At 33.6% G+C, this 23,669-nt stretch overlaps 1 protein-coding gene across 1 annotated transcript in view; it reads right to left on the bottom strand.

Annotated features, from left to right (window-relative positions):
* LOC106465012 (parathyroid hormone/parathyroid hormone-related peptide receptor-like) overlaps window positions 1–23,669 on the bottom strand; it is a gene marked incomplete at its 3' end in the record, with an annotated part of 131,831 nt that overhangs the window by 41,119 nt on the left and 67,043 nt on the right. The window contains 1 exon segment of the mRNA XM_022392836.1: window positions 13,981–14,091. Coding sequence (XP_022248544.1) covers window positions 13,981–14,091 — 111 coding nt within the window.

The raw sequence follows: 23,669 nt of genomic DNA on the forward strand, positions 1-23,669 counted from the left end.
AATTATTCATATCTCAACTTAGGCATACTTAACATGAAATATAACATGTTTTGAGAATTTTTAAACCCATAGGATATTGTATAATAACATAGATAATAATTTGTGTCTCAATGTGGGCGTGTTTAGGATGAAATATAAGATTTTTTTTGAGAAGTTATAAACCCCTAGGACATTGTAAAACAATATAAGTAATTATTTATGTTTTAACGTGGGCGTATTTAGGATGATATATAAAACACTTGTGTGAAACGTTTATGAGAGGTTAAGTGTGTCTTCAATTATTTCTGATGATCCTCATGAGATGTCAGAAATTCTGCGACTCCAAGATCCACTGGCCTAGTGAGAATATACTGAAAAAGTTGTTTTTGAAGCAAGTATCCAACTTTGTATGTATTTTGCACTAGTTTTGTTTGTTCAGGATAAAGAGTCTAGCTGAAAGCAAATATTTGTCTGAAGAGGAACAAAAAAAGGAAAACGAAACATCTTTCATGTTAGCTTTTTGTCTTCCTTGCACTCTCTTCAGTAGAAGTGCTCGCTGGATCATCATCAGGATTTACGTCTTGTGTAGACCTGGGGGGGGGGGGCTCAGGTGTAGTTTGACTTCTTCCGCTCTCTTTGATTGTTATTTTAATAGAGGCTTGTAGTCTTTTTGCTTTATTGCCTATTTTTATTTTCCTTTTCAATGTCATGTCTATGAATGTTATTCACCGGTGTAGGTGAAGCTCTAGAATGGGGGACTTTTATTTTTACATGATTGTATGGTATTTGGGCCCAAGAATAAGTGTATGATGTGGGGAATAACAAGTATAAAGTGTTGTTTAGCTATTTCCTTTATGAGTGTGAAACTATCTGTACTGTTTTGGGGTTTCTGTGCTGTTCTATGAAATCTATGAATGTATTTTTAATGGCTTCGAAGATGGGATTTGGTTCGGTTTCAAGTGTGTTTGTTGGTTGGTTTACTATGATTGGATTTTTGTTTTGTTGTACATTTGAAATGTTAGGTTGTTTCTGGATTTGTTTTGTTGGAATTAGCGTTTCTTTGTTTAGTGATTGTGGCCGTGCTGCCTCTGCATAAGTGCATGTTGTAGTCTGTAATGGTGTGTGTAAATATAAATGGGTAATCCACACACATACGCGTGGTTCTCACCTGTCCAGGTAAATGTGAGTAAGCCACACGCACACACATGGTTCTCTCATATCCAGGTAAGTTTAAGTGAGTAATCCACACACACATGGTTCTCACCTGTCCAGGTAAATGTGAGTAAGCCACACGCACACACATGGTTCTCACATATCCAGGTAAGTTTAAGTGAGTAATCCACACACACATGGGTTCTCACCTGTACAGGTATATTTTAGAGGGTCATCCAAAGACAATGGTTTTCACCAAAGTAAGTGTAAGTGAGTTGAGGTACAGTCTTGGTCAAAATATTTGCATACTGTTCTATATTGATGATATTATTATCTACATACAAGGAGTAGTTATTGAGTAAAAGCTCGAGTAGTAACAGAGAAGATAGCGCGTGATCGGACAAACATGTACGATTTGTTATTCTGGTCTGTATAAGTTGTTTTGAACATTTCGTCAAAACACACATACACACCTATTTTGTATAAAAGGGTGTACTTTTGGTATAATCTTTTCGAAACATATCAACGCTTTGTTCAAATAATTTCTTTGAACTTGGTGTAGAATCATGCCTCGTCACGTGTCAGAAGTTATAGGCGTCAAATTGTTCGACTGTCCAGAAATAGTATTAAGCAAACGGACATTGCCAGGATAGTAGGATATCTCCAATGTACTGTATCTATCATCCTGAAACGTTATCGGACTACAGGTAGAAACGTTGTTCCAGGAAAGTCTACTGGTAGACGCCGAAAAACTACTGCCCGAGATGACAGTGTTTTGATCAGGTTAACACGTCAAGGTCGAAAGGAATGGAATGAAAACATTCATTCCAGGATATCCAGAAGAATAGTGAATAGGAGAATGACTAAACAAGGTTATTTTGCAAGAAGGGCTATCTGCAAACCGATATTAACCAGAATTCACCGCCGTCACCATGTTACTTGGGCAATACAACATGCCAACTTATAGTTAGGACACTGGCAACATGTCATCTTTTCAGATGAGTCCTGTTTTCGGCGTGTTATAGCTGATGGAACGATTCGTGTTCGTCGTTTGCCTGAAGAACATATGAAAGAAGACTGTCTTTCTCACAGGTAACACACAGGAGGTGATGCAGTACATGTTTGGGCAGCTATTCATCATGGTGTAAACGTCAATGGCGCCTTCTACAGGCATCACATGGAGACGATATTACTGCCATATGCTACGGCAAGGTTTGGCAATAGCTTTGTATTCCAGGATGACAATTACACTGCCAAAAGTGCGTTTAATGTACAGGATTATTTCGACAGGAGGACGTTACAAGATTACCATGGCCAGCAGTCTTCAGGTTATAATCCCAATGAGAACTGTTGGGCAGAACTGAGCCGGAAAAATATCTAACTACGTCATTTAACTAGCTTCTAGGAACATAACAACTTTCTTGATCAATGGATTATGTGAAAACCACAGAAAAACCTGAATGAATTAACAATTAAAAATTTTTCATATGAAAACAAGGGGATAGCAAACACATGGTATACTCGCATACCACAATCGTAACATCGAAAAGCATTTATTTATGATATGCTGCTAACTATAAGACTTATTTAGTTCACTCATTTTTGGAATGATCTCTACAGAAATTAACTAAACAAAAGTGTTTTCCTAGTTCTCGAATGTAATAATTAATTAAGTAAATATATGAATACATATTGGTCGTGTAAAAATTTTCGTTTTGAGGTAATATCTCACTAAGCTTGTTGTAGGGGTAAGATAGTACCAAAACAAAGATAAGAACGATTAACATCGATATATGTATTTAGTTGTTATATTTATACATTTACGAACCTGGTATAACAAAATCGTTTTCCATCAGCTTTTCGGAAAACATTTCAAAATATTTGAATTTGGTTTACATTCATATTAAAACTTATTGGTTGTCATTTTATTTTGTTTACATTAGAAAACGTAACTTATGATCTTCTTATTACTGTTCTTGGGTAAATATTATTCACATTACTTTGTTTCTCTCTACATCAGTGTACACAATCCATTAACAGTTTTATCACAGACCCCAGGCAGAGTTTTGACTCAACTTCACATTCGCGAATGTTTTTAAAGACCAAAAAACCAAATTACATCAAATGCCGTATGTGAGCGTCGCGGATGATGTCGTCCTACTTAAAATAAATATCAAATAAACAGGCCAACGTTGGAATGTATCACAGGAAATCCATCAGCTTAAGTAACTAGAAACTACACTTTAAGAAAAAGAAAATACAGAAGTATATTGATTTATTAGCAAAATGATATTTTCTGAAACCAGATAATTAATCAATGCTCTAAAATGGCTAATATGCAAATGAAGGTTGTACACATATTGTGACTTTCTCAGTTTTCTGGTATAAGAAGAATAAAATGTTTTACATCTGCGATGGAAATGCATTTTCACTAAAAGTTATGAAGATTAACCATCTGAATCATTACAAAGTCAAATGTTAAATGAAAGTTTGCAAACAGGTGCCTTTATATATCAATTGTTTTCTTTTATTAACAAGATAAAAATTAGCACTTACATTTACTTTGAAGTTTCAATTAATTAATGAGATAACCCCTGTTGGCTAGGGCACTCGAGCCGCAATCTGCGGGTCACGGTTTCAATATATTCGCCCTATCAGCCGTGAGGGCGTTATAATGTGACGGTCAATCCCACTATTCGTTGGTAAAAGAATTGGTGGTGGGTGGTGATGACTAGCTGTCTTCTCTCTAGTCTATCACTACTAAATTAGGGACGGCTAGCGCAGACAGCCCTCGAGTAGCTTTGCACGAAATTCAAAACATCCAAACCAATATTTGCTTCTTCATACGTAAAAGGTTTTAGACGATTCCGAAATTCCAAAATCCTACTGGCAGAATACAGGCCAGAGATGCACGTAGGATAAAGCCATGAGCAAACAAAAAAATCACTTACTCATCTTATGATGCCAATTTATTTTAGATCGAACAAAGGAAAATGGCACATCGTAACCTTCTTCCACGACTGCAAGTTGTTTAAAACACTTAAAAAAACATAAGAAAAACAAATATACATGGTCGAGCTATAAAACATTAGTTGGTTAGTCTCGGTGTTACGTTCAGGATTTAACATATGATTTGGATTAATCTATAATGGCAAAGATTAATCAAAATGTTTCACTATGGGTCTGATGTTTATTAAGAAGTAGCTAGGAGGAAGACAGATTATTGAAGATCAGGCTTAGTTTAGATAATAATATGCTAAGTACATCAACAATATGTTTTTATATTAAAACTTTTCCACAACATTTTCCCAGTTTTGCATAAATTAGTTTCAAAAACAGAATTCTGCTTTAATTTCCTGTCTTATAATTTCTGAAAAAGATGATGATAGCATTTTTCGCGTCTTTCTTTTCCTCTCTCTCAGATTCTCGCTAATATCTATACGAATAGATAAATAAAGAAGTAAAGCGCTACTCATTTTCCCGCTAGGTGATTAATGAAGTGACCTTATATAACAATCAACGTCTTACATAAATCAATGAGCATCCATGCGTTAAGATTTAGATCAAATTATTAAAATAATCAATAGCACCAGAGGTCAAACAAGACAAATATATATATACATGACACTCTAATCTAATATAAACAAGAAACTCTGTCAGAAATTGATGTTTTGAAAGAAGTGTAGACTTTACAATGTATTCCGCAAAACATTGAAATCCTCTAAAATCAGCAAAAAGAAAAAAAAAACTGTTTTGTTTCCAGTGTAAAATTAAGTATAGTTTATAAATCAAAAAATTAATTTTGTCATTTGTTCTTCTCTTCGATTTATACTGAAGTATTGTTTGTTTGAAGGTGAATTTGATTATTAGTATATATAACAATACCAACATCTGCACATATGGAAATTTTAAGAGTCCGATATTCCTTGAATTGCTTTTTTTTGTTGTTGTTGTTTTGTTTCTGTAGTAACACGATTACGACAATATAATTATGTTAAGATTGGTCATATCTTCATCTGAGTTTAATGTAGAAACACATGGAAAGGTAATACAATAGAAAACATGTTTTGTAGCCAAATGCAATAATAAAACAGCTTTTGGATTTCAAAAAAAACAACAATTACTAATTGATTTATTATCTCCCGGAATACGTCTCTGCTCTGGCATAACAATATTTTTTAATTCATATCTGGGTAGATATAGCTTAACTTATGTCAGTTATAAGCACATTTTACTGCTCCAAATGTCTTAGTTGGCTTATATTTAGTTTTCTTCAAACTTTCCACAGCGGTTTTCAAGTAACACAGAAACTACTTTGAAGGTGAGTGTTTTCTGATGTTTTACTAGGCCTAGATCGATTATTAAAAACTCCTTGATCGCTGATTTCTTACAGTTACTTAAAAGGGTAACTTGGGCTTTGTTTGCTAATAGTTTCTATATCTCCCATATATATAGTTACACATGTACTGCTTTGCTAATAGTTTCTATATCTCCCACATATATAGTTACACATGTACTGCTTTTATAACGTAGAAGCCCCTTCAGTGGCACAGCGGTATGTCTGCCGACTTACAACACTAGAATCCGGGTTTCGATACCCGGCGTGGGCAGAGCACAGATAGCCCATTGTGTAGCTTTGTTCTTAATTACAAACAAACAAACAATATAACGGAAATATTTCGCTGTCACACCAATGATAGGGTCAATCACCCTAGTATTAACCCTATGGGGAAGATGTATGTCCGTGATTGAAACGGTTTTGTAACTATTCCATCAAAAAGATATAATTGTTCAGTTACCAAACAACAAAGCGGTGGCAAAATCGGGTGCTAGCTAATGTTAGCGCTCAGCACAGGTTTCAAGACTGTAATATCTCCAATGTTAGCGTTCAGCAGAGACTTCAAAAATCTGTGTAATATTTCTAATGTTAGGGTCCAGCAGAAACTTCAGAAATCTGTGTAATATTTCTAATGTTAGCGTCCAGCACATATTTCACAAGTTTGTGTAATATCTCTAATAGATAACGTACGTATAGATTTCAAATAATTTGTGTAATATCTCTAATAGTTAACTTGCATATTAATTTCAGTACTCTGTGTAATATCTCTAATAGTTAACGTGCGTATAGATTTCAATACTTTGTGTAATGTCTCTAATAGTTAACGTGCGTATAGATTTCAATACTTTGTGTAATATCTCTAATAGTTAACTTGCATATTGATTTCAGTACTCTGTGTAATATTTCTGAAGTTAACGTGCGTATAGATTTCAATACTATGTGGTCTTTTTAAGGGACTAAGACTAAACGATACTTTTATGATTCACTCTCTGAAATCTTCTCTCAATAGCCGTAACTGAGACGCGAATTAATACAATTGAAATTGTTATGGAGTTCAAAAATATGAACACAAACATTAACCCAGATTTGTTGTACACTCTGAGATGGCTTGTATATTATTCTATTTTAAAATAATCTACTGCACAAGAAACGTAATGACCTTCTATTAAATAGACAATCATCAACAAAACTAACTCATACATGAAAGAATTTAATTAACAAACACAAACTATTAACCCTGTGTATAATGTACACTGAAGTAGCTTTTATATTATGTCCTGTGTTCGAGACATGATATTAACCATGGGTATGTTGTACTGTGATAATATGTCCTGTGTTTGTGACAGGATATTAACCATGGGTATGTTGTACTGTGATAATATGTCCTGTGTTCGTGACAGGATATTAACCATGGGTATTGTTGTACTGTGATAATATGTACTGTGTTCGTGACTCGCGAAAATACAACGGATGCAAGATAGGTGTACAATTTAATTTATGTTTTCAATGAGCAACAGCTCAATCAAATATCCTTAAGCATGTTTTTTAAGTAATACATTACAGAATCCTGCCTCTCACTTGTCTTTTAAACATACCTCCAAGTCCTTTCTTGCAATAAAAAAAAATTATTAACTGAAGATTTATAATCAAAATACTCCGTTGTCTTCGGAATGCTACAAAAAAAAAGTATAATTGCACATAACGGCATTCGTTAGAAAAAATAGTCTGAACTTAGTTTCGAACTTTTATCATTTACTTTAATTATTTACTTCAGAGGAATAAAATATTAAACATGTCAACTAAAACATTGTTTGTTTATGAATTTCGCGCAAATCAACACGAGAGCTATCTGCGTTAACCGTCGTTAATTTTGAAGTGATAGTCTAGAGGGAAGGCAGCTGGTCAAGAAAACCCACCGCAAACTCTCGAGCTACTCTTTACTAACGAATAATGGGATTAACCTTCATTTTATAATTCCCCACAGTTGAAAAGGCGAGAAAGTTTGGGATTGGGATCCGAATTCGTGAACCTCATGTTGCGAGTTGAGTGCCCTAATTACCATGCCATCCCAGGCCAGCAGTAAAACAATACTTATCACAAACACTGAATTAGTTAAAGTGTAATGATCAATCGAAATGTCATTTCTTTGAAATATTGTCTTCAGAAATGCTAAGTTTTTAATGAAATTTATTTAAAGAGTTCTCATAAATAAATATTTTAATTTTTGTGAACAAGGAAATTATTATTGAATGAAAATATGACATATTGCAATTTCATGAAACGTGGAAGTGTATGTGACATTCCAATTTTCTAAAAACACTCAAGTCAGTCAAAACAAGACTCCTCATCACAATATTGTTATTTATGAACTGTTAACTAACTTCTGTCATAAAAAGAAAATTCCTGTCAGTTGGTGGAACAGGGGTAAGATTACGTACTTATAACACTGAAATCCGATGTTCGATTCCCCGCGGCGGTAAGTTCTCGGACTTACAAAGCAAAAAACCGGGGTTCGATTTCCCACGGTGGACACAACAGATACATAAATGTGGCTTTGCCCTCACACAAACAGATAAACAAACAAACAAACTCTAAAAACAAACGAATAAACAAAAATGTGTTAGACGCACACTGCAGTCATGTAAAGAAATTCAAATATAATTTCATTTTCTGGTTCTTCGTTATCGTAAATCAGAAAATATATCATTACAAACAGATAACAGTGAATAAAATATTTAACGAAGGATGCATAAACCGTTACTCTAACTTAATTTCAAATCGTATAAAAGAAAAGGGGACATGGAGTATATTGTGCGAAAAAAAAACAGCGTTATTTCATTCATTAATTAAGAGTAATTAATGAATGTGAAATTACATTTTTAAGTTTATAAAAGAAAAGCTCTCCAACGAAACAGCTTTAATTTGATCGAAATTAATTTTTGGAAATCTTCATGGAGTGGACAGAAGAAAAAAATGACTAAAAGATGTGAAAGGAATTTGAACATTCATCAAGGAATTTTATTTTGAGATTCGATTAAAGAATGCTGCTCAGGTTGTGAGGGCTAATACTGACTACTCTTTAAATCGGACTTGCTTTCTTGGATTTAATTGACTTGCTATACATTACATATTGTTCTTTTCATAAATTATGGCGAGATTTTCAGAATGAGTAGTCAACGAAGTAAAAAGTGATAAAAAATAACAAAAATTAATTAATTTGTTTTTTCAGATTTGGTATTTTTTCTAAGTCGTGATTGAATTTATAGAGTACCTTCAATTATTTACATCTACGTCGCCCACTGAATTAGTGGTTAGTTTGTGGACTTACGATGCTAAATTCCAGGGTTCGATTATACACGGAAGGCGGATAGCTAATTATTTTTTATACTTTGCACTTAAAAAAAACAATTTATATATGTTCTGCCAACTGACCTTTAGAGTACGAAAAAAAAGTGGGTATAACAAGTATTCGTCTTCTTATTGAACATTTGATGTCAAAATTGCAACTCTGGATAATTTCTGTGAGAAAACAGATATGTTGTTTGTCCATCCAACTAAATTGGTGATATTGTCTTCTAGGATGTAGTTAATCAATATTAATCTTCGATCAGAGCAAGCTATCTACTTAGATCAAATTTAAAAATCAACTTGGTAATGAGTATATTTAATTAAACATGCTTTTCTTACGTTGTTACTGATAAAGATTAGAACGCGTTGTTCCATCGCTGTTAACAGTAGTTTAGGCCGTAAACCCAATAATACACTCACGATGTTTGGCCAGCTTAGAAGATTTAGGTTAGTGCTAAATACATATGTTATGTTAACAACGCAAAAGAATCTCTATAATAAAAGTATAGTTACAGAAATTAAAGTTAAATTCGATATATTAAATATTCTTACCAATTTTGAACTACGTGAGAATTAGACCAATCATTAAGACATATCTATGGGGATTTGAGTCTGCTTTACTTCACCATATAATAACCTAAATTAATTTAGGTATGTGAATAATGTTATGATATTTCGTCGAAGTCATTATTCAATATTATAAAGCGGAACAACTGTACAACATATATGTACAATCATTAAGACACTTTTGCGCATTCAGCGATTAAACATTTTTTATTGATGATTACATATTAAAAATAATCATCTTTAAATATTATTAAATAAATATATCAAATTTAGTTCATAATATGCAAATAAATAAAATTATCATTTTCAATATATTGTAAGAAATGTCTTAGTATCTTGATAAAGTTTTGAAAAAAAATGAAAAAACTTATGATGCTCTCATTAAAAAAGACATAAAGATTCAAATAAAGGTGTCTAATGCTTTAATTTCAATGGCATCAAGGAAAATGTTAAAATAGAGAAATCTGCGCCACATTCAGTACTTAAACTTCAAGTTCATATTTTCTAGCTTTTATGTGTTATTGTGTTATGAAAGACCCAAATTTCTAGTGAAAAAACTTAAGAGAATAATACAAAGTAGATGCAATAACAACTCAAAAATGTAATATTCTGGTATATTTCCACAGGATTAGTGTGCATTTTATGTGTGGATTTTCTCATAGCAAAGTCACTTCGGACTATCTGGTGTGTCTACCGATACCTCCCTCAGTGGTACAGCGGTATGTCCTTCGACTTACAACGCTAGAAACTGGGTTTCGATATCTGTGGTGGATAGAGCACAGATACCCCATCATGTAGCTTTGTGCTTAATCAAACCCCTGATTTTAGCGTTGTGAGTCCGTAGACTCACCATTCTTCTACCGGAGGACCACAAGATTAGATCTCTACAGCTACATGCAAGGCTGTAAATAATGTACTTGATAATCATAATCAAAGAATGTCGTGACAATTTTGGGGTGAACAGTAATGAAGACAATGGGATTATAAAAACCATTTTTAATTTCCAAATTAAATGTATGTAACTCAGTGTATTTGTGAATATCTTAAGTTGTTATAACGAAACTCTATAAAGCTTAAATGTAATTCTATCATACCTTTGAAATGTTTTCTAAAAAAGTATTGTAAAATATAAAAAATAAAACTTATACTAATTATTCCAATGGGATCTGCAAATACTACACATCTTCCCCACCTGTATTATATATTTCTCACTTCTATAAGTATCTCCAAGTCCTAATTTGGAACATACTAAATCTGATAAAGGTCCATGTGCTATATGTGCTAAATTCAACCCTAGTTGTCATTTTCTGTAGTAGAAGTTGATCTTGAAAACTCTGAATTGTTTCATGAGATTGTTAAGTTCTACTTTACTATGTGTACCAGAGACTGTTCTACGACTGTCACATGAAACATATATATTTCTAGATACTTGTGATCCAGTTTTCTGATAAATAGGCTACAGAGAGAGAGAGAGAGACAAAGGAAGACTGTAAGTGGTTTTGGTATTTTCAAACAGGTTTGTCTTAGACTCGGAAGGGTCAATACTCAATGTGTAAGCTTTGCCTCCATTTCCAATATTGTTTATTATTTAGTCTGCTGATTCTTTTTTTTTTTAACAATCCATCACTAATAACTATGAGTTTATTTATAAGCACAGTTCATTTTAATTAATATTCTACTAAAGACACTTTCTTTCATTATTTCCAATTAAAATGTGGTTTATTTTATTTTGATTCCATGCTTAACTATAATGTAATAATTTCCCATCCTTATGTTCTTTCCATTCGTCTTTAGAAAACAGTGTTTACTTTTGTTTTTCTCTTTCATTCCACCTACAACAAATCAATATACCTCCTTTTCTGCATACTACCTCCATAAATTTCCAATTATTGTGAGAATCTGGTAGCTGTGTGCTAGTTTTATCCTTGGAATAGTGTACAAATTCTCCATATCTCACACTCCAATAGCATATATCTAAAATAGTAGACAAAACGTTTAAAATTTTTCTAAAGTTCTAGTTTTGAACTTGCTAAAATCAGACAATTTCATGTTTTAGTTCAGTCAGAGATGATACTTCGTGGATGATACTCAGCCAAAGATGTTTTTTTTTCTTCACGGAATAGTTGCACTATACCTAATACTATCTTGAATGTGAAGTTACTTTATGACTGTAATCTGAGGCAGAGATATATTCCGATTCTAATGATCCAGGTTTTTGCTTGGTCAGCTAAAATACACACACACACACACACACACACACATATATATATATATATAGGTTGTGAGAGTAGCTTTGGCAATTTTAAATAGATCTCGTATTAACTTTCAAGACGTCAAGACGTATTGTGAACCATATCATTTCCTAATGGTCTTTCACCAGTTGACCATGTCTTCTCTCTCTCAGCTGAATCATTTCACTTGTTCTTCCATGTACTAATTTCAAGAGCATTTCGTTGTTTCAGTGGTCAGAAAACTGTGTTTTCTGTCTATTTCAATAAATTCTTATGCCAGAGACCGGGAACTAGCTATTACAGAAATTTCAGCTAATCCATGTTTTTGATTTTTTAAAAAGTATTTCTCTGTCACATGTTCGTTGTAGGATACTGTAAGATATAGCAAAACTTAGTGCAGAGGGAAAGAGACCATTTTTATTTGAGGATGAGTTCAGAGGATTACTGATTTAGTTGGTGGAGTCATCTGTTGAAACAGATTACTCTCCAGTACTTTGAACATTAGCATTGCCAAAATATCTGAACTGCGACCTGCGAGTCTGTAACAAATGACACAACCCCTGCATATGCTTACAATGATTCAGTTCAGTTTAAATGGGTTCACGAAAAGCAGCAGAGCTATCTCAAAACTTCAGTTATACTCATAATGTTGATAAAGAGATGTCACACCAAAAGCAAAGAAAGAGCGGTACTTGATACAGCTATGGGTAATCTGGTCATTGGTGTGGTATAGATAGCTTTCCCCTGTGAATACAAAGGAGCTCACATACCCACCGAGTGGTAGGTAGCCACACGAATGGAAATGGTAGGCTGGAAATACTACTGGATTAGAAAGCGCTAGATCAGATCTGATAGAGATAGGGTATTTGTCCGTTTCCTCAATTGTATTGGTTAGTTTAATTTATAGAGGGACGAGTATGGCTTGATGGAGAGTGCACGGATGGCAAGTAGTGTTATTAAGTTAATATATATGCTGCTAGAACAATTTCTTGGTACACTAGTCTCTAACACGTGTAAACCATAACACAACAAACATGGGGCTTAACCTTAACAGTAGTGACAGTCTTGTAGTGAATGGAGAAATTTAACTCCACATCACTGTTGGTGCCTCCAATAAATGTGTGAATTATTGTTACAGGTTTTAGCTTTAGCAACAACATTTTAGGTTTAGATTTCTTACAGATGCTATTTGCTAATATTGCCTGTTTACCAGGGGAGTTGCAGTTTTACAGTAAAATTATAAAAGACTAGCCGATATATGCATAGCAACAGTGGACTAAACATGTGTATGTAAATGCTGATATTGCAATTCTAATAACTAAGTGGTGTATTATGATAATTTGATGACGCAATCTCAGGTTTCACGACCAAATAATGCTGTTATATAAGCAAAGCCTGAAACCGACTGTTTCACATAAAAAATACAACCAAGCTACAGAGCAAGATATATTATATATTTCAGTTATGTTTTATAATTATAGTAACTGTACTGTTAAGTCATTGGCTGGAAATTTTCTTCGTTCAGCACATGAATGTAGAGTAAATGAAACTATTGAGGAAAACAATGGTAACATTAACATGCAAATACACAACTACTGATAGATTTGAGTTTGCTGATTGGAGATTGTGCAGACAAATCGAGCTCAGACTAGAAGAGGAAACTTGATGGAGTTTGTTGTTGTTGTTGTTTTATTAGATGGCTATTTGGGAAGAAAAAACATCAACCAGCATCACAGATATCATAGATGTGAATCTTATAATCGACCACCATGCAGGTTTCCTTGGAATACCAGGGATATATCTAGTGCTGAGATACATTAGTAACACATATACTCAACTTGTGAAGTTTAACTTTCTTAAAAAACTACCTGCTATGAAATTATATGTTCAGTTTTCATCCGAGTAGGGAGATAAAAGAAAAATAATGAGCTGACGAAGGCCATAGCTACGTACGTGGCATTTGTTTTTATAAACGTAAGTCAAAGAGGGTGGGAATGATGACCAAAGATAGTGAAACTAAAGTTCAAAAAGCACCATAAAACTTAATGTTGTTGTGTTTTAAGTTATGAATATCGTTATTCAACTCGTATTTGCTTGTTTAATTTCACTTCCAACGCTTTAGAAGTAATTTAAGCTTCTGAGTATCTCGATTTGTACAACAGTTTACTTCTAGAATTACTTAGAATGAAAACTGTTTACAGCAAGAACACCGTTTTTGCTAACCCTCTACAGTTATTATCTTATACAGGTGCATGGGAATTATGTTAACAAAATTTTAATGCAAGTAAACAATTTTTCACATCATTTTTAGTCTCATTGTATACCTCAATAATTCTGCACATTGCATAAACTGTTCGCACTTACCACTAATGTTAAAATTGTGGATGTAAGATGGACAAGAAACCTTGTGAAGGGTACCTGCTGGAACATATGGCCAGCAATAGGCTTCGTCCCACACGATTGGGCAGTACAAACCTAAATGGAGAAAAACATTTCATATTTAAAACAAGTACTCAGTGTCTTAACACAAAATATCCAAGTGACAAACAAGTATCTTTAAGTATTACATACAAGCTTTCTTCTGTGAGAAACACAGCGTTTACCTTTCCCACTATATAAAGTTCTCGAAGCATAGGCTTAAGAAATTATGCAGAAGTGTTTAAATTTCTTAAAGAAGTGAAATTCGAAGGGTGTTCTTTGTACCTAATGGTTCAGAAATAGCAAAAATACTCCCATTCCTTGTATTATCTGCATACCAGCTATAACGTTATACCTATCTTTAAAGATGTCTGAAAACTACCTATTTGTACTCCTAAAATTCTACGTTCGAAAAAGTTGTCATGGTGAAATCAAAATTTCTTCACTGGTTTTGAGTAATTTTAAAACTCGAATAACTTATGTAATACTGTAAGTTTAGTTAAACCAATCCAAGTTTTAAAAACTAAATAATTATAGGTAAACAGACATGCATACAGACAAACAAACAAATAGAAAGTAATCACAATAGAACAACTCCTTAACTAGCCAACTTAAATACTGATAAAAACACGAGCCTCATATACAAAAGACAATCAACTGAAAGTAAATACCGAACCTGCGGCCAGTGTTTACAAGTAACACACATAATGAAACTGTAAACCAAATATACTGTTGTCTCTTAAAGATGCGTGGTTTGCATAGGATGTAGCTGTAGTTAAAAAATATAATGGAACAGAAATAAAATCCTATATCAACTTACATGTAAAGAGGCTAATTCCTACAAAAACCTGTTTATACGAGCATTGCTTAAAGTTGCAGCTCTTAATGTTTTGCGTAAACGACATTCAATTTTTTTTTCCGAAATTTCTGTTCATTCGACACAGCCAATGATGAGTTCCACAACAACAACAACAAAGCAACATAGACAAGATAAATTTCTCAACAAGACTTCAATGTTTGGAATCATGTTGTTTAGAGGTTTCTTAGATAAAAAATAAATGTTTGTGGTTCTGAACACTTTTGAATGTTGCTAGATCAGAAAATCTCTAGAAAAACAAACAAACAAGAAAGACGATGTGGGGCTATCAGAGTTGTGCCTAAGATGTATAGGTTTTGACAAACCTATTAACACTAATCCATGTCGTAAATGTTATCGTACTGCAATAAAGTAACGTAATAACTTACTAGGGTAGATATCAAATTTCGAAAGAAATTTCGACGATGATGGAACTATGACTAGTTTCTACAATACAAACACTAAAGAATATGTCATTTGAATTCACAGACTTTTGCTTGGCATTTGGGTAAAACTATAATTATTTTTCATATCATTGCACACTAATTAAAAGCTAAAACAAAATCTTTATGCTGTGATTATTGGTCACTTGCTAATTTTCATTGAAGATTTGAAGACTGCGGGTCGTATTGGTGATGAAATTGGATAGCTTATAGACAGCTACTGCTCATCATTTCTTATGATAGACCGAGCGTGGCCTAGTATTTAGCTTATCGGACTGCACATGAAAGGGTCCGAGTTTCGAGATGTAATGTCGCTGAATACGATTCGCATTGCTAGATGTCGGAGCGTTGTAAAAGTGTCATTCAATCTCACTATTCGCTTCAAAAAATGAGCAAATCCTTACAGCGGCGGGTGCTGCTGGCTGTCTTCCCTCTGGTCAGTAGTTCAAAGTTAAAGACAAGGTTTCTTACCTGACTACCTGCACACATAAGATCCCGTTCAAGTTAATAATTCCTATTCCCCCCATACAAATGTAACGTAGCATTACGAATGCATAACACTCTTTGGTATTCGTGATGCGAAGACAGAAATGTGTAGACATTATTGAAAGATATAAATCTAAGTATTATGAAAACAAAACGGTTAGTGTTTCACATGCTATAAATATTTAAATTCAAGCAGTTATAAACACCGATAACGTTCATATTTTAAAGATTAGAATGTGGCCGATGTATAATAGACAAAATAACGTTTTTTTTGTTTGTAATTAAGCACAACGCTACACAATGGGCTGTCCATACTTTGCACACCACGGGTATCGAAACCCGGATTTTAGTGTTGTAAGTCCGCAGACATACCGATGTGCCACTGGGGGGCATAACGTTTTTCCAAGTAGATATTCTTTATTAGAAATTAGCACTAAATATATAATACAAACGAAAATAAAGATCTTCTCTCTCTTCGTCCAAACATATTGTTGTTTTCTTGTTGAAAAAGTTCTATTTTGGATTTGTCTGACCATTATTTGGCTTAGTCAAATATTCAATGGAAAACTCTAGTCGTTTCGTTAGTGTAGTGTTTTTAACAAAGATTTGGATCTTGGTTTTCGCACGTGAACACCCATCTTGTTAGGGTTAAGCTTATTGCTATTTGAAATCTATTTACCTTTCATAACTTGTTAGAAATCTCACCTAAGTTTAACTAAGATCAGCTGTATAATCATATAAAAAACGTAATATATACTTTTAGGGGACGAATTAATGAAATATGATAAATGATATTGACTTTAATAAACATTTCTTTCACACTTTCCATTTAGTTTTAACCCTAGTAAGTATTAACTTTTAATTTCTTTCAACTGAGAATAATTTTCTAAGCACCTGATAACTACAGTATAATTCATACTGAATATGGTTTTAATTGCTTTCAACTGTCAACGTAATGAACGGACTCCTTTCTTTATTGAAGTACTGTCCCCAGTGACTTAGAGGTAAGTCTGAAGGTTTATAACGCTAAGAACCGGGTTTTGATACCCGTGGCGGACACAGCACAGATAGCCCATTGTGTAGCATTGTACTTAAAATTAAAAAAAAAAATAAAGTACTTGATATATGAAGTTAGCTCTCTGTCACGTTTTCTTTTTCTGCCGTTTTAAGACAAATTCGTCCTGAAAAGAAGGCCTCGTTGCTCTTATAGGCTATACTAAATATCAGTTTGTGAAAAATGGCAAACCAAGACAAAATATTAGGCGTCTATTCAAGTGCATAATATGAGCCTCGTTCAACACTTCAGTTAATACAGTATTATAATCCGTTGCGGTGAGTTGAATCAGTGTAAGTCCGCGGAAATTTGTCGGATTCATCGAGGTGGTTGTGAGAGATAGGTGAAGCGTTAATAACATTACATCCGGAATGTATTCAGAGTTTAGAACGCATCTTTAATTCCAGTTTCATCATACAAGTACCTGAGGCGTAACACACGGCTCATGACCTGCAGGTATTTGGAAGCGCTGATATTAGAAAGAATTGGAAAGAAAATCTAAAATGCTCCGTTAAGCACTTTACTCGCCTAAGCCCCCCCCCACAAAAAAGTTTAATTTATCAAGTAAAACTGTGCTTGCTCAAGAATATTAAATACAATAAACTACAAATTCTACACTTCAAACGTAAACGAAATTATTTGTTTGTTAAATACTAACTCAAATTAGAATTTCTTTATGAGCTTTTACGACAATTTTTTTTTTATTTTATACTTTAGTTTGTATACATCTGTAACCTTAATGAAATGCTTGAAGTAAAAACAAAAAACATGTCGGGTGTTATGTATTAGGTAAAATGTCGCCATCGATTTTATTATAAAATCATTCAATATATTACATTTTAATAGAATTTTACAAAGTGCTCGTTTGTGGAATGGACTTACCGATAAATGTGATTCTCTGCTATATCGTAAAATGAAACTTTATATAAATACAAACATGATAAAGATTAAACTTTGATTTCCGGTATTTCTGACTTAAGTCAATAACAAAGAAGCACTCGTACACATTTCATGACGTAAAGCCATATATATTAGTTATGTTTTTCGAACTTGTTTTCTACAGTATAGAATTTGTACTTTTTTAAGTCTCGAGGCCAATTACGATCATTAAAGCACTGTAGATGGTGGTGCATCATTGGTGATTCTCAGGAAGATTTGCCTGATGGCGCCCATCTCCTCTCCAAGTAGCCGTCCCTTATTTAACAGTGAAAGACTACAGAGTGAATATAGCTAGTTAACACCACCCACTGCCTTGGGCTACTCTTTACCTAACACATAGTATGATTGGTCGAAACGTTATAACGCCCTCACGGTTAAAAGAGCAGGCATGTTCGGCGACGGAGATTCGAACCCACCACCCCGCAGATTGTGGGTCGAGCGCAGTATGGAGTAAGTTCTTCATAATTTACCATCTACTTATTGATATGTTAACATATGCTTTCAAAGATATAACTTTTGATTATATGCTTAGAAGTACTTAAAACTTGCCACAAGTTTTTACTAATCAATTCCAAGTGATATGTGGCAAAGAATGTATCTTATAAACCGATAAAACCTGTAATTTCATTAATCCCAGAAGCAATATGGGGTTTAAAATAAAGTTAGTAACTCTGTAGTTTAATATAAAGAGAACAAAAAAAGAAATCTCTGGAAATTTAATCCACAAGGAATTTTGTATTTTTATGCACAAGATAAACGAATTGATTAAAAATCAACACGAATATGAAAATGACTCTCAAAAGATTAGTAAAAATTAAATTGAAATGTGCTCTTTGGTTTTTAAAACTTAGGCGTACGGCTTTGTACATGTTGGGAAATTAACTATAGTAATCTAGTTTAATAGTGTACCATATATATATATATCTTAATTGCGTCTTTTCATACCATTCTTCTGCTGGGTGAAATATATTTCCTGAAAGTGCAAATTCTCTTAACGAGTTGATTCTATGAACTGAATGATGTATGGATTTATATTAATTGAATACACTATTTCGACGACATGTTTTAATTTTGATCATTAGGCAGTAATTGTGCATCATTAGAAAACTCGCGTATTATGTGTTTATATTAAAAATTATATGTAGCGTATGTGCAGTTATATCTATTGCTTAAATTAACAACCTTGTGAAACATTCAACTTAAAGAGCCCTGCAATAAATCTTTAGTTCGTAAAAGATTTTAACCGAGCTAAAATATGTGTGAGGTTAGGTTAAGATTATGCACCTTTTTGGAAGATTTCCTCTTGGCCCATTGTGAGATGTTGGCGTGGCCCCAACTTCACTTAGGTGGAAGTAATGGGGGGTGTGGGGCCAATAATTATAACTATAACCGGCATAGAAGTAACTAAAAAACCTCAAACTTAAAAGAAAAAGTTACTATAGACGAGGAAGCTACGCAAACACTTAATAATATTAATTTTAAGGCTTCTTCAGATATGTACGGTTTCTTCGCTAATTTCAGACCACAGTTGCGCACTTATATGTCAAGACACAAAAGAGGAGAAAGTTCAATTTTTTTGTTTATTTAACACAGCAATATATGTTAGATTTTGATATAAAATAACACTTAGATCACGCATGATAGCCTGGAGACAATTGGATTTTTGGAAGAACTTCCCCCATCTGATTCTTTCCCACTAATAACGTAGGTACACATGGAACTGTTTGATTCGTCCATCACTTGGTTATATCAATCGATGTACCCTACTATTCATTAATAACAATGTTATGTACTTCTGTAACAACCGAAACGTAATGTGCACAATTAAAACACTTTTTAAAGTATAGCATATGAAGAATCGATAAACACTTCATAGCTTCTACTCAGATATTTGCATTAGTTACAGGCTAACATTATTCATTTTTACATATTGCCAAAAGTTAGTTACCCCACACTTAAATATCTTCCGTGTGGATAACATTCTACTTGCATCACCAAAACTCGTTGTTCCATTGTGTCAGTCTGTATATTATTCATGCTTACTGTTCACACATGTACTTTACGTCAATCTGAAATAGAATAAGATTCAAAAGAATGAAGATACTGTTTTGGGCAACTAATTTTTGGACCAGTTTGTACATTAGCACGACTATATGTAGTGCCTTGCTTTGCAATTCATCATAGACCTCTGTAAATTCAAGCATAACTTTATTCTGTGTTGCTAGTCCCCCAATGGCTCAGCAGTATGTCTGTGGACTTACAACACCCAAAACCGGGTTTCGATATCCGTGGTGGACATAGCACAGATAGTCCATTGTGTAGCTTTGTGCTTATTTACAAACAAACAAGGCTGTATTTCTAACGACTCCTGAGAACAAAATAATCAACTTTCCTAAATTTATAATACTGAATTCATCCCATAGAGGTGTTATGTGTCAAAGATTGCCAACCGTCACTCATGGTGAATAAGCCAACTTTAATGAACAAGTATCATCCAATAAGTACAATGTTAAAAAACACCCATAAAGATTCAGTGAACTCATAAACAACTAACATAGCTCATTGTTTGAAGATATTTACCTTCCTAGCGCCCCCTGGACATACTTTAAAACATTTATGATATTACGTTTGCTATTTTACTGACCAAAATGTTTTATTTATTAACAAAACTGTTGTATTCTAATGCTTGTCTTGTTAGAATTGATCAGTGTAAATTACTGTAAAGAAGATGAAGCGTAATTTCTTCAGAAAGAGATGAATCATGAATGTTGATTATCTAAGAACTGAATCACTTAAAGGATTTTAAAACAGCTTTACAAAATGTCTCTTTTTATAGTTCATAGATAAAATCATTCTTTAAATCACGATTGTAATCATACTTAAATTAAGTAAATTATATCAGATTGTTCTCTTTAATATCGAGCCTGGCATGGCCTGGTGGATAAGGTGCTCGACTCGCAATCTGAGGATCGCAGGTTTGAATCCCGGTCATCGAACGCGTTTGCTCTTTCAGCCGTGGAGGCGTTAAAATGTGACAGTCAAAACCACTATTCAGTGGTAAAAAAGTAGCCAAGGCGATGGGTGGTGTTAACTAGCTGCTCTCCCTCTACCCCCCCCCCTCCAGTGGCACAGCGGTATGTTTACGGAATTACATTACAACGCTAGAAACCAGGTTTCGACACTCGTGATGGGCAGAGCACAGTTAGCCCATTGTGTAGCTTTGTGCTTAATTACAGACAAACTAGCTAAATTAGGGACGGGTAGCACAGATAGCCCTCGTGTATCTCGTCTAACAAACCAAACTCTTTAATACCAGATATTTTCCAATAGACTTGTAAGCCTACTGATCTTGAGGAAAGAGTCACGTGTCCTCTTTAAACCTTTTAGAGGATAAATGTATTGCTTCTTCTAACATGAGAATGTCATTTGAAGCTTCCAAATAATAACCTAGCCATTTGTTAATCATTTTTTTTCTGCCGAAAAATAATATACTATTGTAAACTTCAGTACGAATACAAACTTAGTAATAATAAAAGCAGACAAAGGTAATAAAGTTGTCATTTTTGACACTAACGATTAGAATATATATTTCAGAGGTAAATAATTTATCAATTTATTCAGGGATAACGATAATTTGTGAAACTTAACAAATACATGACCAGTAAAGAGTAACATACTTTCAGGGATACCTCTGCTATAGCTAAAGAAGGTTGGAATTACATGAAACATCACATATGAGCAAGTGCGACAACTTGGATACTGTATGTACACGAACGTACTATCTTGTAGTGAGATAACTGTTAAATATAAATTTTATTTTATAATACTGTACAAAAAATCTAACTTAAGTTTGGATCAATACAATTCCAAGAAAATACTGTTTGTTAATTTCTCATTTCGTTAACCTCGAAAGTGGGATACCTAATCATGTGTTTTCTAAATTGATGCGATTTTCTGTAAATATCTTTAATGGACAAAATACAAGTTGAATAGGTGATATTGAAGATTATTACAGGCATAATCATTAATAACATATATTCAAAAGAGAGTTAACTGTAAAGATCAGTAACAAAAAGTAAATTATAACCTTCGAAAGTACAAAATAATAATAATCATATTTTAAAATATCTTAAGAGTTTTAACTAATAGTATGTCGTTGCTTACAAAACGAATAAATACCAGTTGTTTGTTCCAAAAATCCATACGACATGATAGTCGATTGGTTGTTTGTTTTTTTTAGCAAAGCTACATTGGGCTACCTGCCGTTTCCACCGCGGGAAATACTAGTAGAAGCTTGAATATACAAGATTCTTTTGAAGTTTCTTGACATGTGCAAACATCAGTAAAATTAATATCAATTAGAAAAAAAACACAACGTTTATTTATGCCCAGCTTTAAAACGTTTTTAAGAGCTCAACGTGTTTCGTCGTGGCTACCACGTCATCTTAAGGATTATTGTTGTTGTTGAATATCATGCTGAATACGACGAGGTGGCAACATTGAAACTTGTGAAACTTTTAACAAAGTTTTTAAACCGTGCACAAGTAAAAGTTTTATTTGAATGATTTTAACAGTAATACATAAGACCAAGGAAATCAACGAAATTAATATTATACGTCGTAAAGCAACACTCTTTGATAGAAATATCAATGAGACCATGGGGAGCATGAAACCATATCATCTAAAATGGTCACCAGAGGGCTACTAATCAAGTCAGTAATGACCAACTCCCTTGGGATGTGACAGATAGCTGAACGAAGCTGTTCAGTGTTCAATTAACATCAAAGGGATATCGATACAGCTACCTGCATATTTGTGGTAAACGAAGCTGTGTAATATTCAACATGGCTGCGTGCTGTCGATTAGTATCTGTCGAGCCCATTATTGTAGCAGACGTTCATAGATCACAACTGACTTTAGGTATCGCCGTAAACAAAAATTAAGTGGTTCGTCTGACAGCAAGAATCCATGTTGAATATTAGACAGTTTCGCTTAACTGTCTATCGAATAAGAAAGTTCTTTTATAACAGTTGACCTTCAAATTCAGAAATGATTCTGGAGAGTTCATTCAAACTTAATATTATAGATTATATTTCCATTGAACAAGAAAACTGAACTGAAAAAAACCATTTTAGATCGAGGGATACTATTGTCAAAAGTCATATTCAAGATTTCTAACTATAAAGACATTATTTAACATAGTTAATAATCAACTTTTATTTTGCTTGGACGAGTTTCTCAGGCAGTAACACTGTTAGTAATCAACTTGTTTTGCTTGGACGAGTTTCTCAGGCAGTAATACTGTTAATAATAAACTTGTTTTGCTTGGACGAGTTTCTCAGGCAGTAACACTGTTAGTAATCAACTTGTTTTGCTTGGACGAGTTTCACAGGCAGTAACACGGTTAATAATAACCTTGTTTTGCTTGGACGAGTTTCTCAGGCAGTAACACTGTTAATAATCAACTTATTTTGCTTGGACGAGTTTCTCAGGCAGTAACACTGTTAATAATAAACTTGTTTTGCTTGGACGAGCTTCTCAGGCAGTAACACTGTATAAAACGTTCTTCCAGAAAGTGTTTTTCTGTACATCTTGCTTGGTAATAGATAAAACTAAAACTATGTAACATTAATAAATAAAATTGGGAAATAAACTTACTACTCCTTATTTCAGGTTCGCAATGAAACCTTTGATCACCAGCTGTATCAGAATGTTAGCACTATACATTTCAATATGAATATTAAAGTCACGTAATATATACTGTATTGTACTGAAAGCTGTACCAAACACTTTGATAAGTCTTATTCTCGAGCTGGATCCGAAATATATATATATATATATATATATATATATATAT

This window comes from Limulus polyphemus, unplaced genomic scaffold (genome assembly GCF_000517525.1).
Source record: "Limulus polyphemus unplaced genomic scaffold, Limulus_polyphemus-2.1.2 Scaffold1811, whole genome shotgun sequence".
Taxonomy (NCBI): Eukaryota; Metazoa; Arthropoda; class Merostomata; order Xiphosura; family Limulidae; genus Limulus; species Limulus polyphemus.